Source organism: Sus scrofa, chromosome 1 (genome assembly GCF_054392235.1).
Source record: "Sus scrofa isolate SSC_HxYL_T2T_F1_AM1 chromosome 1, Sscrofa_HxYL_maternal_Yorkshire_Landrace_v2.0, whole genome shotgun sequence".
In the NCBI taxonomy this organism is placed as follows: Eukaryota; Metazoa; Chordata; class Mammalia; order Artiodactyla; family Suidae; genus Sus; species Sus scrofa.
This window is the reverse complement of record NC_139383.1, coordinates 240,930,276-240,948,983: the sequence shown is the minus strand read 5'-3', so window position 1 is coordinate 240,948,983 and position 18,708 is coordinate 240,930,276. Positions and strand designations below refer to the sequence as shown.

The 18,708-nt window shown below is 35.5% G+C and overlaps 1 protein-coding gene across 4 annotated transcripts in view; it reads right to left on the bottom strand.

Moving 5' to 3' along the window:
* The window catches only part of VPS13A (vacuolar protein sorting 13 homolog A), a 261,965-nt gene that overhangs the window by 225,084 nt on the left and 18,173 nt on the right, over positions 1–18,708 (bottom strand). For all 4 annotated transcript variants that reach the window (XR_014822948.1, XM_021065108.2, XM_084988047.1 and 1 more), the window contains exons 2-5: positions 14,881–14,924; positions 9,639–9,681; positions 5,631–5,726; positions 5,012–5,113 (exon numbers count right to left, since the gene is read on the bottom strand). Coding sequence is in view for 3 of the 4 variants with exons in the window: in XM_021065108.2 (XP_020920767.2) it covers positions 5,012–5,113; positions 5,631–5,726; positions 9,639–9,681; positions 14,881–14,924 (285 nt within the window). In the remaining variant the exon portion in view is untranslated. The remainder of the gene's footprint in view (positions 1–5,011; positions 5,114–5,630; positions 5,727–9,638; positions 9,682–14,880; positions 14,925–18,708) is intronic.

The window sequence follows — 18,708 nt, the reverse complement described above, 5'->3', positions numbered from 1 at the left end:
ATGAGCTGTGGTGTAGGTCGCAGACGCAGCTTGGATCCCATATATCCTGCCGGCTCTAGCTCCGACTCCTAGCCTGGGAACCTCCATATGCTGTAGGCGCAGCCTAGAAAAGACAAAAAAAAAAAAAAAAGAAGGGACTTCTGATTAAACATGAGTTGCATCTACTTCTCCATTCCTCAATAAAACCACATAAAGGCAAATGAAAAGGGGGAAAATGGATAAATTCCTAACATCAAAAGAAAAAAGTGTAGAAAAAGAATAAAAGGTAGCCTCAAAAATTTAGAAGCTGGAAAGCAGACAATATTAGACAACACGACAGAGGAAGAAATTCAAGTCTAAATGCCCAAAGGTGGAGATGGCAATAAAATACAAGATGAGTTTAAAAAAAAAAAAATCCTGGGAAGATTTAAGAACTGGAATACTTAGAAAATATAAATGGCAAAGAGGTAACCAGGCGGAGGAAGAGGGTGATAATACAATCAATGGTTGAAAGTCCGTGTAATGAGCAATTAGGCTTCTAGGTGCTCTTCCTCCCCAACCCACATGGTAAGCAATTATCCAATTCCTACACTAGTGAAAAGCAATTGTTTATTTTGGGGACAATAAACCTAACAGGCTCCATACTCTGAGACCGTGTATATGAAGATACAGGAAAATTCATCATACCAAAATCAGACATATTAAGTAAAAGGTCTATAAACCTTAACACCCATATCCAACTACTACTGTCAACCAATTAATAAAGTAGTGCCAGAAAATATGTATAATTCAAGTCAGATATACTATTTGACCTAGTAGTAAACATTTACGTATAGCCACAATATAAACAATGAATATGTGATATAACCAAATATGTGACATAACTATACTGGAAAGATGGAAAAGGGGGTCAATCATCATAATCCATAAAAGAAAACCTATATATATAAATGATGTATAAACATAATAAATCAAGTAATAGAAAGAAGTCCTACTGTACAGTATATTTCTATTACTTGATTTCCCCTTTTCTATCTTCCCAATATAGTTATGCCATATTTTAGTTACATCAATATTCACTGTTTATATTAATGGTTAGAACTACGTCCAGCTACATGTGGGTTAGAACATGATGGGAAAGAGTATAAAAAAAAAAAAAAAAGAATGTACATATATGTATGCTGTACAATAGAAATTGAAGAAACACTGTAAATCACCGCTACTTAAATTTTAAAAAGTAACAGAAGTGTAATCATCTCATCTTGTGTGGCAATATGAAGGTATACACACAAAAAAAAACCTTAAAAACTTGAAAGGAGATCTATGAGAAGTAGGCTGAGGGGCTAAGCTAGGAAACACATTTTTTTTTAAATTATCGGTCCTATACTATTACATAACTTTTAAAACTATGTATATGTACTATAAAGCTACTGTATATGTATATATCAAGTATATGTACTAACTTAACAAAATAAAAATAATTTTTAAAAGGAAAAAGCCTGAGAAACTTAGGAAAGAGAGGAATGGATAAGAGGAAGATTCTGGGAAAAGTGACAGTATAGAAAACACCAGAAATCTGATTATCCATCTAAACAACTGAACAGGCAGAATCTGTCAAATGTATATATTTTGGAACCTGGGAGTCTACTGCAGCCTTGCAACTTCTAGAGGAAGGCTTGAAAAGTAAACTGCAGTTAATTTACATCAATTTCAGCTCTCTGCACAGTAGCAACTATCCATCCCCCACCCTCAGGTTCATGGCAGGCAGTTGTGCAGTTATTCCTGGAATAGCTTGCACACAACCTGCCAGAGCCAAGGTAGGCAGAAACAACCCTGTCCTCCAAATATTTAGCTATCTGTACTCTAACTGCTGACTGCTGCTTCTGATCAGAGGCACAAAGAGAAGGGTGGCCACTGCTGTTGCACCTTCCCCCACGGCTGCAAGCCCTTCATCCTCTAGCTGAAGTCAGGTACAGCAGACCCAAAGAACCAATGCCCCCTTTTCCTGGCCTGTTCATTTTTCTCTTCTGCCCCCTTTGACAGCACAACATTAAGGATTACGACATTCAAAAGCAACTGCATATATACAGAAAATTAAAGTGTGACCACACATGTTCAGGGAAAGGCACAGGATCAGAAAAGACCTGAAAGACCTTAAGTTTACACATCAGGCTGATCCTTGACACAGTCATCCCACAGTGATCAAAATAAAAATAATAAACAAAAATAATAATGAATAAAAACCATGAGGGAGAGGGAGAATCTAATTTCGACAGATTCCCTTCTATTAGATTCAAGTTCCAGTTTCTAATGAAATACTGAGTCTGAGGAAGAGAAAAAGAAATTGAAGAAAGGTGAACAGAGCCTAAGGGACTAATGGGACACCAACAAGAAGACTAACATATGCACTGTGAGAGTCCCATGAGGAGAACTGAGATTAAAAAGGTGATATAATAAAGAAATAATGGCTAATAACTTCCCAAACGTGAAGAAAGAGATGGTTATACACATTGAAAAATTTCAAGGAACTCTAAGTAAACAGAATTCAAAAAGACCCACAGTGACACATTAAAATTGAATACTCAAAACCAAAGATAAAGCAGAGAATCTTAAGGGCAGCAACAAAGAAGCTACTCATCACATATAAGGGGTGCTTAATAAGATTATGAACAGATTTCTCATTGGAAACATTGACTTGTCTCTTAACAAGGGTACCAAGACTGTTCAGTGTGAAAAGGACAATATTTTAAACAAAACAATGCAAGGAAAACTAGATATTCAAATATCCACTTGCAAGAGAATGAAGCTGGATCCTTATCTAACTACATAAAAACTAACTCGAAATGAATAAAATATTTAAATGTAAGACCCAGAACTATAAAACTTTTAGAAGAAAACACAGAGCAGAAGCTACATGACACTGGATTTGACAATGAGCTCTTGAATATGACACCAAAGGCACAGGCAACAAAAGAAAAAGTAAACAAACTTGATTTCATGCAAATTTTAAGATTTTGTGCATCATAAAGCACTATCAACAGAGTAAAGAGGCTACCCAGAAAATGAGAGAGAACCTGCAAATCATATATCTAATAATGGATTAACATCCAGTTATATAAAGAACTCCCATCATTCAACAACAAAAAATAACCCAATTAAATGATGGTCAAAAGACTTGAACAGACATTTCTCCAAAGATGACACACAAACGGTCAATAAACACAGGAAAAGATGCTGAAATAGTAATCTTTACAGAAATGTAAATCAAAACTGTATGAGATACCACTTCATCCTATTAGGACCCTACTCTCAAAAATACACAAAATAACAAAGGTTGGTGAGGATGTGAAGGAACTAGAACCCTTGTGCACTGTTCATGGGAATGTAAAATGGCACAAGTCCCTGTAGAAATCATTATAGTATTCTTCAAAAAACAAAAAATATAGTATAATTACCATATTATCCAGCAATTCTACTTTGGGGTTTATAACTAAAGAATTAAAAGCAGTCTCTCAAAGGAATATATGATCACCTATATTCACAGCAGCATTATTCACAATGGCTAAAGCAAAAGCATAGAAGCAACCAGTGTCCACTGCACTGAGGGATGAATAGATAAGCAAAAGGTGGTATATACAGAAAATGGATTATTATTCAACCTTAAAAAAGGAAATTTTGACATGTTACAACATGGATCTACCATGAAGAAGACATAACACTAAGGAAAATAAACCACTCAAAAAACACAAACACTGTATGATTCTACTTGCATGAGTACTCAGAACAGTCAAAATCAAAGAGACAAAAAGCAGAACTGTGGTTGCCAGAGGATGTGTATGCCACAACAACAACAAAAACATTTTTCTTAAAGAAAGAGGATGGGCATAGGGATGAATGACTACACAGGATATCAAAGAACTTAAACAGAAAAGAAAACATAATTATATGTTTTGCCAGAACTGTTGTCAGGAATTGTGCTACATCTCCTCTAGTGTTTTTTACCTATTTGTCAACTGGTAAAGTTGTTTATTATTGGATTTTATTTATTTTTTTTAGGTCCACACTCATGGCATATGGAGGATCCCAGGATAGAGGCTGAATGGGAGCTGTAGCTGCGGGCCTACACCACAGCCACAGCAACGCCAGATCCAAGCCATATCTGCAACCTACACCATAGCTCATGGCAATGCTGGATTCTTAACCCACTGAGCAGGGATAAGGATCAAACCCACTGAACAGTATCAAACCCTCATGAATAGTACCCAGGTTCATTACCACTGAGCCACAATGAAAACTCCAGGATTTTATTGAAAAAATAGTAAGTGCATGGCAAAGGTAGATCAGTACACACATATTTCTTTTAAGATGCTTAGCTGTCAAACAAAGGACAGAGGAACAAAAGATAAGCAGATGATGAGGTCAGGAAGATGACTTTATGTTTACATATATGAGAGGCTACAGTATATTTACATGCCAAGGAGAAAAATTCACTGGAAGTAGTGAAGAGAATATAAAAGGTAGATATTGAAGGTGACACCATTACCATCACCAGCTTAGGTGGAAAGGGTTTAGCTTTTCAGCAGGACAGCTCTATCACTGACAACAGGAGGGTGAAGTATTGGGCCATTTTGGTATAGGCCGAATAGGAAAGAATATGAAGCCAGAGGGTAATAAGATTTGGGAAAAATTATCAAGGGACAAAGTAGCTCCAAAAAGTGAAGAACTGATACAAGTGGAATAAGAAAAAGAAAAAAAGGTAAGAAAATATACTTGATGAAATGAATTACTATCATTAAAAACTAACTTTACCCTTCTAATAAGCCAGTAATATTATTTGCACTAAGGTAAATTTCTATAAGGCAAAATTTCTGTAAACATGATAAAACATACAAACCACACTAAAATTCCTCATGTAGTAAGATTCTGTCATATTTTTTAAGTAATGTCAGTGCCTCCAGAAGAAAGTAATACTCAAATGTGATAAATATTTTGGTCTTTTCCATTTCTCTTATTACTATTCTTATCTGTTTACCTTGATCAGCTACTTTTTGTTTTGCTTCTTCTATTCTTTTCAGTTCCTGTCGCTTTGCTTCCAAGAGTTGTTTTGCTTCTTTTAAAGGATCATATTTTATTCCTACAGGAAGTATAAAAAGGGAGAATCTTAATTACCTTAAATTTAAATACACTCATTTCAAAAAATATCCTGGTAAATAATCAAAATCTGCAAAAATGTAGAGTAGAAACCAATTTATCCTGAATTATAAAAGACAAATTTAAGTATTAAAAAAATCTCAGGAATTCCCATCATGGCACAGCAGAAACAAATCCGACTAGGAACCATGAGTTTGCAGGTTCGATCCCTTAGTGGGTTAAGGATCCGGCGCTGCCATGAGCTATGGTGTAGGTCGCAGATGCAGCTTGGATCTGCCGTTGCTATGGCTCGCCCTATTCCGGCAGCAACAACTCCGATTAGATCCCTAGCCCAGGAACCTCCATATACCGCAAGTGCGGCCCTAAAAGGACAGAAGACCAAAAAAAAAGAAAAAAAGAAAAAAAATCAAAAAATTCACCAAAATTATTTGAATATATCAAAAATAACTTCCCATGCACAAATACAGTGACTAAAACGATACTGTTTAAATTTGACTTACTAGAAGAAGGCACTATGAGTAAATAAATGTCTTCTAATACAGCTTCAACTGGTTGAGTATAAAGGTTTTTCCATGGAATTTTAAGATTAAGATTACCTACATGAAAAAAGACAAAAAACATTATTCATTCAACCAAGATTTACTATCAGCCTATTTTCCATCAGGCTTTAAAAGAGATGAAAATAGCCTTTGACTTTATGAACTCATTAACTTTACAAAAAGCTATTTTACAACCAAAAATAACAAGCCTTTGTTGTAACGATTTAAAATTCTTTGTGGGAGTTCCTGCTGGGGCACAGCAGAAATGAATCTGACTAGTGTCTGTGAGGATGTGGGTTTGATCCCTGGGCTTGATCAGTGGGTGTGGAATCTGGCGTTGCTGTGAGCTGTCATGTAAGTTGTAGGCACAGCTGGGATCTTGGGTTGCTGTGTCTATGGCATAGGCCGGCAGCTATAGTTCTGATTCAACCCTTGGCCTGGGAACTTCCACATGCTGCAGGTGCAGCCCTAAAAAGCAAAACAATAAATAAATAAAATTATTTGTATTAGGGTTCTTGAAATATTTACTAAACCTTATTCTGAATATTATAATTTTCTATATATGGTGATCTGAACAACAAACATACCAATAGTCTTCCTTCCACTAATCAATAATTCTTGATATTACAATTTTGATTTTCCCCAATTCTTACTCTAAATCCCTAAAAGTATTTTTCTTATACTTTAAAAAGGCAGATTATATACATTACATAAGTACATTTTTATAAAGAGACATTTTATATATGTGTGTGTATATAGAGAGAGCATATTTCTAAATATAATTATCAAATGTATGTACTCAAATTTCTACACTAACAATCAAGGATCCTGGGTTATATTAGAAAATTATTCAAATTAATCAAAATATTTTACTATAACCCAATAGCAGAGTATTTTAAAAAACATTATATTTCTTGACCTAAAAAGTACTATGTAAGAGGCTCATTATACCATTATTTCTGGTTTTATATACTTTGAAAATTTCTATGATAAAGAGTTTTTTAAATATTTTAAAATTTTTTAGAAAGTACCAACCTCTAGATTTAGAAATAGTTGTCATGGTTGGAGAAGGAAAAAGATTAAATACACCATTATTGCATTAACTGATTAGTAATAGATACTTATACATACCTAATTACATAACCTCAAAATCCATGTTTTTTTTTTTTTTTGTCTTTTTAGGGCCACACTCATGGCATATGGAAGTTCCCAGGCTAGGGGTCAAATGGGAGCTGTAGCTGCCAGCTTACACCACAGCCACAGCAATGTGGGATCTAAGCCGCATCTGCGACCTACACCACAGCGCACAGCAATGCCTGATCCTTAACCAACTGAGCAAGGCCAGGGATCGAACCCACGTCCTCATGCATACTAACTAGTTGGGCTGGTTAACCGCTGAACCACAATAGGAACTCCAACCAAAATCCTTGTTTTAAACAACCTCAAATTGAGATAAAGATTCCAATAATACTAAATCAATCCAGAGAAAAAAAAAATACGTTATCTGATTTCTAAAAGAGGAATAACTTTCTAAGTTTTAAAATGAGAAAAGATAGTGAACATTTCAAATTTCCATACTGTCCAAAATATTACCAAAATGAAATGAGCGAACTGGGGGGAAAAAAATGTGAGAAATTTGACAGTTTACTTATAAATGTAACAAGCAGACTGCTCACACACATATAAACACATACATTAATAATTTAAAAAGTGATTAGAAGGACCGAGAACAACAACATAATAACATTAAGTGTTCAAAGAAACACATATGAAACTAACAATGGAGAATTTTTCACTACTAAGCCTTTTTTTTTTTTTTTTTAAGCCAACCTGTTTTTTCCTCTCCTTATGAAGTGCAGGCTTCTTATAGAAAATTTGGAAAATTCAGAAAAAATATAAACAAAGGTAAGTTCAAAAATATTCCACATGAAAACAACTACTTTGAAAATAGCTGAGTACTTATATTTGATATACACATAATTCTGCATGCTAAATGAGGAAAACTTTGAAAGATCACTAAGATTAACAACACCCATTAACGGCAAGGGGACAATACGTTCTTATAAAACTTGTTTTACTACTGTACAATTCATTTGGAAATTTGTATGCTTCCATTCAACAAACTGTGTTCCTACTATATACCACGTATATGTGAGGATATAATAAAATTAAAATTAAATTTAAAAATTAAATCTATTTCCCAAAAAAAATATTGTCTAGAAGAAAAATAAATAATGATATTAAAGAATGGCATGTGCAGGGAGTTCTTGTTGTAGCTCAGCAGAAACGAATATGACTAGGAACCATGAGGTTGCGGGTTTGATCCCTGGCCTCACTCAGTGGGTTAAGGATCTGGTGTTGCTGTGAGCTGTGTGTGGTGTAGGTCACAGACATGGCTCAGATCTGATGTTGCTGTGGCTGTGGTGCAGGCCAGCAGCTGTAGCTCCGACTTGACTCCTAGCCTGGGACCCTCCATATGCCGCAGGTATGGACCCAAAAAGCAAAAAAGTAAAAAATAAAAGAATGGCATGTGCTATGATAGAGAAAGGCAAACAACACCTTAAATGATTCTCAAGATTATCTTATGTATTAGGTATTTAATGCAGTGTACTTTCTGCTACCTTATATTAACACTGAAAATTATTATCACTTTTAAATATAGTCTGGAAAGACAAGAGAAAGGAACAAAGATAGGCTCTAAATAAAAGCAGGTCTATCTACTATCCTTATGTTTTTTTTTATTTTTATTGAATTAATGTTAAATTTATATACAGTGACATACAAATCACTGTTATAAAACCCACTGACTTCAGGAATATTTTCAAAAGCTGTATGAAAGTGTTTACTCTAATACTTTTGTACCAACAGAAGTGCTGAATTACTTTATAATGTCCAAATATGCATTCACTAGATTATTACACTACTTTATAAAATCAAATCAATGTGGATTATGAGAAGTCTTTATTAGATGTTAACTTAAAAAACAAAATATAAAATTATACATATACCACAATTACAAGAAGTTCAAATGTTCACATATAAACAATCATGAAAACCTGCAAAAATAAATATATGAGGTGGAAAATAATGACTGACATTATTCCCCTCTTATTTATATTAAACAATCTTTAAGTTGTGGGGCCGGGGCGGGGGGGGGACAGAATTTGAGTCTCAGCCATGCAAATGATAAAAACTTTCTCCGGCATATTGTCTAACACCAACTGTAAGTGCACAAAATTGTGGAGACATCATCACATAATTTACATAACCTTTCAGAATACCTTGTTCTCCAATGCATTTGCAATAACATTATATAAATTCTACTAGACAAATTATCTATATAACAAAAATACTTCCAAGTCACAAATAATACGATCATCCTGCACAATACTTAGACTAACAAAGTTTAAACTATAAAAGTTAAAACGGTAAGCCAAAATAAGAAACCAAATATACATGTTTTATTTAAACATGTTAAAAGATCATATTAAAATCAATTTCTGCTGAACCATACATATAAAAGGTAAACTATAAAAACTGGAAATATAAAACAAGCAAAATAGCACAGTATTTCCTGGAAAACAAGAAAACTACAGCAGAAACTGGGATTCTGACTGGTTTCCTAGCCACACTGCCTGGATGATCCTTATACTACAAATCCATAGCTAATTGGAATATAGCAATGTAACTAGTCAGAAACTTAAGAAACTGAGACAATCGTACTATTAGATTTAATGCTTTGGCTCTCATTTTAGCATCTAATAAGATGTATAATTTCACAGGTATTGAACAAGGGATATATGGACCACACAATATTTTTAAGTTACACAAATAAGCTCTAACTAGATAAAAACACGTGATTATTTTAATTTATGGTCAGAAACATTACTAATATTATAGAGATACTAAACATATTATTCTGGTTGCATGTCCAACAAGGAGGACATTCAAATAAGAAAGATAGCTTACCTATATGGCCAACTTTAATTTTAAATGGTACATCCAGTTGACTCTACAAAAAATATTTATGTAAAATATTAGTACATATAAAGATGACTATTTTCTCTTCTCAAAATTACTTCAATGATTTAAATTAACCTACATCTTCTCTTTATCTTCAACAGTTATTTAAATTTGTAAATACATAATTGTAATACTATCCTCAAATCCATAAAATTCAGATTGATCATCTTAAAATAGAAGATAGGTTCTATATTCTATATTGACCATCTAAGTTACCCACACCAGAATCACTGCAGCTTTTATAGTGTCTGAGAAAGGCGGGGAGAGGTGGGGAGTGGGAAATTCCACTATCAGTTTGTATCTGTAAGGAGATTCAATTCCATTTTGCAAAAAATATCCTCAAAAAAAATTCTCCTCATTCAACAGGGAAAGGACAACTTTTTTAATAAATGGTGCTGGGAAAACTGGATATCCACTTGCAAAAGAATGAAGTTGGACCCTAATACCATATACAAAAATTAACTCAAAATGAACCAAAAACCTAAGAACTAAAACTAAAACACTTAGAAGAAAACAAAAGGTTAAAACCTTCTGGACATTATATTTAGCAATGACTTCTTGGATATCACACCAAAGGCACAGACAATGACAACAAAAAAATATGAATTTAATTTCATCAAAATTAAAAATTGTTTGCATAAAAAATGTTGTACATAATAACACTGTTAACAGAGGCATAGGGCAACCCTCAGAAATGGGGGGAGTATTTGTAAATCATATAAGGAGAAATATACAGAATATACAAAGAACCACAACTCTAAAAAAAAGATTTTAAAAAATCAGCAATGATTTTCAACACATTTTTCCAAACAACATATAAAAAATGGCCAATATGCCCAAGAAAAGATACTCAACCTCACCAGTCTTTAGAGAAATGCTGAAAAAAAAAAAAATGATATACCACTTCATACCCAATAGGACAGCTATTATCAAAAATAAAATAAAATAATGTTGTTAAGGATGATGTGGAGAAAGTAGAACCATCATACATTGCTGGTGGGAATACAGGCATACCTCATTTTATTCTGCTTTGTTTTATTGGGATTTCCAGGTACTGAGGGATGGTTTAACTGAAGGTTTGTAGCAATTCTCTGTTAAGCAAATCTATCAACACAGTTTTCCCAATAGCATTTTTTTTTAGGGCCACCCTCACGGCACATGGAGGCTCCCAGGCTAGGGGTTGAATTGGAGCTGCAGCTGCTGGCCTACGCCACAGCCACAGCAATGCAGGATACAAGCCGCATCTGCGATCTACACTCAGTTCATGGCAATGCCAGTTTCTTAACTGACCTGGTGAGGCCAGGGACTGAACCCACATCCTCTTGGATACTAGTCGGATTAGTTATGGCTAAGCCATAATGGGAACTTCCCAACAGCGTTATTATTATTATTATTTATCTTCTTAGGGATGCACCTGTGTCATATGGAAGTTCCTAGGCTAGGGGTCAAATTGGAGCTGTAGATGCTGGCCTACACCACAGCCATAGCAATGCAGGACCCAAGCCATATCTGTGACCTACATGATGGCTCATGGCAATGCTGGATTACTGACCCACTGAGTGAGGCCAGGGACTGAACCCATGTCCTCATGGATCTTAGTTGGGTTTGTTACTGCTGAGCCATGATGGGAACTCCAGCATCATTTTTTTTTTAATGATTAACAATACATTTTATTTCATTCATATTTAAAGAAAGAACATAAAAGTTACAATGTGATATCATTTTTTAGCTCTAAGTTCCTAACAATCTTAAAATCTGACAATTGTGTTGGCTAGCATGAAGGAAAATGGTGCCCTTATCCATTGTTGATGGAAGTATAAATTGATATAATGTCTTTGGAAGGAAATTTGCCAATATTCATTAAAATTTTACATACATTTACACTTTGAGCCAGCAATTCCATTCCTAGGTTATTATCTGCCCATACATGTACATATGAGTGAGGATCACCATACAAGAGCATTTATTGCAAAAATGTTTAAAATCACAAAATCCTGGTACCTTAAATACCCCCAATAACTGGTCAGATACATTTGAGGAGATTCTCATTCAAGGAAACTATACCATCTTTAAGAAGAGAGAATTTTCCAAAAATTAGTGTGAAATGACCCCCTATATATATATATATACACACACATATATATGTATGTATGTATATACACATATATATGTATACATATATATACACATACACAGATACACACCAAAAATTAGTGTGACCCCCAAATGACCCCAAAAATATGTACATATAGATAAAAAAGATAAGGTATTAGGAAATATGTATAAGTTGTTAACATTTGAAGGAATAAAAAAGGTTAATTATAGGGTCTACACACAAACACACACACTCTTAGACAGGCTTATAATATCTCTAGAAAAATACAAAAGAAATTGGTAAAATGGTAATTGCCTCTCTGGATAGAAACTGGGTATCTGGAGAGATAGAGGGGAAAATTACTTTTACTTTATACTTTTTGTTCCTCTTGAATTTTATAATCCTTGAGCCAGAAAATGTTCATTGAGTACCTACTAAATTCTAAGTAGTTTCATAATTGGTGGAGGTAAAGCCCTACTCTCATGGAGTTTACACCGTACAGGTATACGTTATGAAAATTTTTTAAGTGCATGGGACAAATACGATTAATGTAATGTAAAATAAATGTAATTTACAAAAATTTCTTCTCTGGGGAGTTCCCTGGTGGTCTAGTGGTTAGGATTTGGTACTTTCACTGCTGCAGCCCAGGTTCAATCCCTGGTCTGGGAACTGAGATCCCACATTAAGCCACTGCGTGAAGTGGCCAAATTTAATTAAATCAAATTAAAATTTAAGAAATAGGAGTTCGCATTGAGGCTCAGCGGAAACAAATCTGACTAGTATCCAGGAGGACACAGTTTCCATCCCTGGCCTTGCTCAGTGGGTTAAGGTCCAACATCATTTTTAATTAAGATATGTACACTGCTTTTTCTTTAGCTACTGCACACTTGAAAGAATCCAGTACGATGTAAACAGAATTTTTATATGCACTAGGAAATCAAAAAATTCATCTGACTTGCTCTATTGCAATATTTACTTCATTTCAGTGGATTGGAGCCAAAGCTACAAAATCTCCAAGTATGCCTGCATAAAATGGTTCATTTGTTAGGGGAGTTCCTAAAAAAGCTAAACATAAAATTACCATATAATCCAGCAATACCATTCCTAGGTATTTACCCACAGGAACTGAAAGGATGCTTTTTTTTTTTTTTTTTTGGTCTTTTTTGCCATTTCTTGGGCCGCTCCCATGGCATATGGAGGTTCCCAGGCTAGGGGTCTAATCAGAGCCATAGACGCCAGCCTACACCAGAGCCACAACAACGTGGGATCTGAGCCACATCTGCAACCTACACCACAGCCCATGGCAACACCAGATCCTTAACCCACTGAGCAAGGCCAGGGATCAAACCCACAACCTCATGGTTCCTAGTCAGACTTATTAACCACTGAGCCACGACGGGAACTCCTTGAAAGGATGCTCTTGAACAAACACATGTGCTCATGTTCACGGCAGCATGATTTACAACAGCCAAAGAGAGAAAACAATCCAAGTGTCCATGAACAGATAAATGGACAAAATGTGGCATATACATATAGCACAATATTGTTCAGCCATAAAAAGGAGTGATTTTATAATACATTCTACAGCATGCATAAATCTTGAAGAATTATGAAAAGTCACATAAACTAGGCAAAAAATGACAAACAGAATTCCATTTATATGTGGTACCTGGAATAGACAAAGTTCATAAAAGACAGTAGATGAGAGGTTAGCAGGGTATGTAAGGAGAGGAATAGGGAGTTATTTCTTAATGGTTACAGGGTTCCCTTTGGTGTAACTAAAACGTTTTGGAAATACATACTGATAATGATTGCAAAATACTATAAATGTAAATAATGGCAAAGAATTCTATGGTTTAAAAAAATGATTAAAACGGTATTAGGAAAGTTAATCTAAAATTAAGCCATATAATGGAGTTCCCCTCATGGCGCAGCAGAAATGAATCCAACTAAGAACCATAAGGTTACAGGTTCCATTCCTGGCCTCACTCAGTGGGTTAAGGAACCAGTGTTGCCATGAGCTGTGGTGGAGGTCGCAGACGTGGCTTGGATCTGGCATTGCTGTGGCTCTGGCGTAGGCTGGCAGCAACAGCTCCGATTAGACCCCTAGCCTGGGAACCTCCATATGCTGCAGGTGTGGCCCTAAAAAAAGGGCAAAAGACCAAAAAATAAATAAATAAAAAATAATAAAATTAAGCCATATAAGAAAAGAGAGGTTTTAGAAATATTTTAATGGGAAAAATTATAGTTTGCACTATTCCAGAGATTAAAAGTCCATTTTGCAAAATTCAATTTTTTTCAATTAGCTTATTTATTTTTTTTAATTTTTTGGCCACACCAGAGCTTGCAGAAGTTCCTGGGCTAGGGATCAAACCCACACCACAGCAGTGACCAAAGCCACAGAAGTGACAACACCAGATCCTGAATCGCTAGGCAACCAGGGAACCCCAACAAAAGAATTTTTTTTTTTTTTTTGTCTTTTTGCCATTTCTTTGGGCCGCTCCTGCGGCATATGGAGGTTCCCAGGCTAGGGGTCGAATCAGAGCTGTAGCCACTGGCCTACGCCAGAGCCACAGCAACACAGGATCTGAGCCGCATCTGCAACCTACACCACAGCTCACGGCAACGCCGGATCGTTAACCCACTGAGCAAGGGCAAGGACCGAACCTGCAACCTCATGGTTCCTAGTCGGATTCATTAACCACTGCGCCACGACGGGAACTCCCAAAAATTATTTTTAAAAACTTTTCTTGGAGTTTCCATTGCAGCGCAGCAGGTTATGAACACGATTGGCATCGTGGGAATGCAGGTTCAATCCCTGGCATAGCACAGTGGGATAAGGATCTGGTGTTGCCGTGAGCCATGGTGTGGTTCAGACACGGCTCAGATCCCATGTTGCTGTGGCATAGGCTGGCAACTGCAGCTCTAATTGGACCCCTAGCCTGGGAACTTCCATGTGTCACAGGTATGGCCCTAAAAAGAAAAAAAATTTTTTTCTCAAATTTACATAATTTAAGATGACAAAGTAAATCAGGAAAAAGTCTATATTGCTAATTGCAGTAATATAACAAAAATTTTATAGTCAAAACATACCAAGGCATTTTCTTTAATTTCGAGATTCTTCAAGGCCACGTCTCCTAAAAGATCAAAAAAATAAATTGAAATATTCAAATATTCTTCATTTTAATGAGTTAGGTATATTTCATTCTTCAATGTCATACTAAGAAAAACAATTATAAAAATGTACATAACAGAGAATCCAACTATGATTGTTGGCTCACCTTCATTTTCAACTTAGTCTAAGATTGTATGTTTGACCAAAACATAATTTATTATAAGTTGTAAGCTCAATGTTAATAAATAAAAAAAATTCATCAAAATACAAATAATATGAATTTACCAACACGGCATGATATAAGAAAATACAGTGGGAAAAATGAACTGTATTTAAATACATCTGCAGTGTCTAACTGGAAAGAAATTTTTACCCATCTATGTGAGATTAAATAAGGATTTCCTAGGGATAGCAGAGTATTGTTGTATCTTGCTTTGTTTTAATTGTGCCATAGAAAATGACTACCTTCACTTTTAGACAGTAATTTAAATGAGTTAACTGTTGTCTTGATGTTCTTATAATGTATAGAAAAAACACTAGGAAATGAACATCAGTGAACATATAACAGAGGTTGTATGATTAGGAACAAACCTGTTCATATATTATGGCTGTGACTAGTGAATGACATAGGTAGGTAGAGGATCACTTATTCTTTTTTTCCACTCTACCATTCAAAACTATATCTTAAACTTTTTATTAGCAAACAATTGCTTGAATTGCCAGCCTTCGATAACTTTGTGCTTTAAATTTTTTCTTTCAAATCAATATACAATGCAGACATAAACCATAAAATTGAATAAAAGCATTGTGTTTTTTTTGTTTTTCCTTTCAGGGCTACACTTATGGCACATGGAAGTTCCTGAACTAGGGGCAAATCAAAGCTGCAGCTGACAGTCTACACCACAGCCAGAGCAACGCCAGATCCAAAACGCATCTGCGACCTATGTTGCAGCCTGCAGCAACACCAGGTCTTTAACCCACTAATTGAGGCCAGGGATTGAACCCAAATCCTCATGGATACCAGTCAGTTTCTCCCCTGCACCACAATGGGAATTCCTCAATGCATTCCTCAATGTTTTTAAAACATTCTTTTTTTTTTTTACTCTCCTCCCCTCACAATTACTGATTTTGATAACAAATTTTATATGTCATTGTTCTCTGTATCCCATAACTGTGTATTATGGTTATAAATGATTTTGCTCCTTTTGCCTTTTAAGCTCCTTACTAGCAATGTGTGTGGATGATTGCCTCTATTTCATTTTCACCTTTACCAGTGAGCTTATTCATTCCGTAATCTTATTTTGAGTTTTGGCCTTTACTTTTTTCACCTAAAGAAGTTCCTTTAACTTTGTTGTAAAGCTGGTTTGGTAAGGCTAAACTTTTTCAGCTTTTGCTTGTTTGTAGAGCTTTTGATCTCATATTTGATGGCGAGACTATTGCGGAGTATACTTTCCTTTTTTTTTCTTTTTGTCTTTCCTAGGACTGCACCCATGGTATACGGAGGTCCCCAGGCTAGGGTCTAATCGGAGCTGTAGCCACCAGCCTACACCACAGCCACAGCAACGTGGGATCCAAGCCACGTCTGTGACTTACACCACAGCTCACGGCAGTGCCGGATCGTTAACCCATTGATCGAAGCCAGGGATGGAACCAGCAACTTCATGGTTCCTGGTTGGATTCATTATCCACTGAGCCATGACGGGAACTCCTTTTTTTTTTTTTCTTTTTTAATGGCCACGTCCAAGACATGCAGAAGTTCCCTGGGTTAGAAATCAAATACACACTACAGTAGTGATCTGAGCCACAGCAATAACAATGCCAGATTCTTAACCTGCTGAGCCACCAAGGGATTCCTGGGTATTCTTGACGTTAGGTCTAGTCTTTCATTACATTGAATATACTGTGCCACTGCTTTCTGGCCTGCAGAGTTTATGCTGAAAAATAAACCGATACCCTTATGGGAGTTCCCCTGTATGTTATCTGTTGCTCTGCCTTTGTTGCTTTTAAAATTCTCTCTTGCATCCACAATGGCATGAAAGTAGAAATCAACCACAAGAAAAGAAATGAGAAAAAACTGACTACATGGAGAATAAACAACAGGTTACTAAAAAACCAATGGGTCAATGAGGAAATCAAGAAGGAAATTAAAAAATACATCAAGACAAATGATAATGAAAACACAACCATTCAAACTCTATGGGATGCTGCAAAAGCAGTGCTCAGGGGGAAGTTCATAGCAATATGGGCTTTCTTCAAAAGAGAGGAAAAATCTAAAATCTCCAACTTAACCCACCGCCTGAATAAATTAGAAAAAGAAGAAAAAACAAAACCTAAAGTCAGCAGAAGAAAGGAAACCAAAAAGATCAGAGAGAAAAATCAATAAAATAGAGATTCAAAAAACAATAGAAATAAAACCAAGAGCTGGTTCTTTGACAAGATAAACAAAATTGACAAACCTCTGGCTAGACTTACCAAGAAGAGGAGAGAAAAAACCCAAATAAATAAAACAATAAATGAGAAAGGAGAAATCACAACAGATACTACAGAAATACAAAAAACCGGAAGAGAATACTATGAACAATTGTATGCCAACAAATTTGACATCCTAGAAGAAATGGACAACTTTCTAGAGACTTACAGCCTTCCAAAACTGAATCAGGAAGAAACAGACCAACTAAACAGACCCATCACTAGAAATGAAATTGAGCATGTCATAAAAACAATACCTACAAATAAAAATCCAGGACCAGATGGCTTCACAGGCAAATTCTACCAAATATACAAAAAGGAAATTATACCCATTCTCCTTAAACTTTTCCAAAAGGTTGAAGAAGAAAGAACACTCCCAAAGACATTCTATGACACCACCATCACCCTAATACTAAAACCAAATAAAGATACTACTAAAAAAGAAAACTACAGGCCAATATCTTTGATGAATATAGACGCAAAAATTCTCAACAAAATTTTAGCCAACCAAATCTAACAATGTATAAGAAAGGTCATACATCACGACCAAGTGGGATTCATCCTAGGTTCACAAGGATGGTTCAACATACACAAATCAATCAACATCAGACACCACATTAACAAAAGAAAAGTCAAAAAACCACATGATCATCTCAGTAGATACAAAGAAAGCATTTGACAAAGTCCAATATCCATTCATGATAAAAACTCTCACCAAAGTGGGTATAGAGGGAACATACCTTAACATAATCAAAGCCATTTATGACAAACCCACAGCAAATGTAACACTCAATGGAGAAAAGTTGAAAGACTTGCCACTAAAATCTGGAACAAAACAAGGATGCCCACTCTCACCACTGTTATTCAACATAGTACTGGAAGTCCTAGCCACAGCAATCAGACAAACAAAAGAAATAAATGGCATCCAAATTGGAAGAGAAGAGGTAAAATTGTCACCATAGCAGATGACATGATAATATACCTAGAAAACTCTAAGGACTCAACCCAAAAACTACTCAAACTGATCAACAAAATCAGCAAAGTAGCAGGATATAAGATTAACATTCAGAAATTGGTCGCATTTCTGCACACCAACAATGAGACATTAGAAAAGGAATACAAAAATACCTTTTAAAATTGCACCAAAAAAATCAAATACCTGACAATAAACCTGACAAAGGAGGTGAAAGACTTACATGCCAAGAACTATAAAACATTAATCAAAGAAATTAAAGAGGACTCACAGAAATGGAGATATTCCATGCTCCTGGATTGGAAAATTAATATTGTAAAAATGGCCATACTACCCAAAACAATCTACAGATGCAACGCAATCC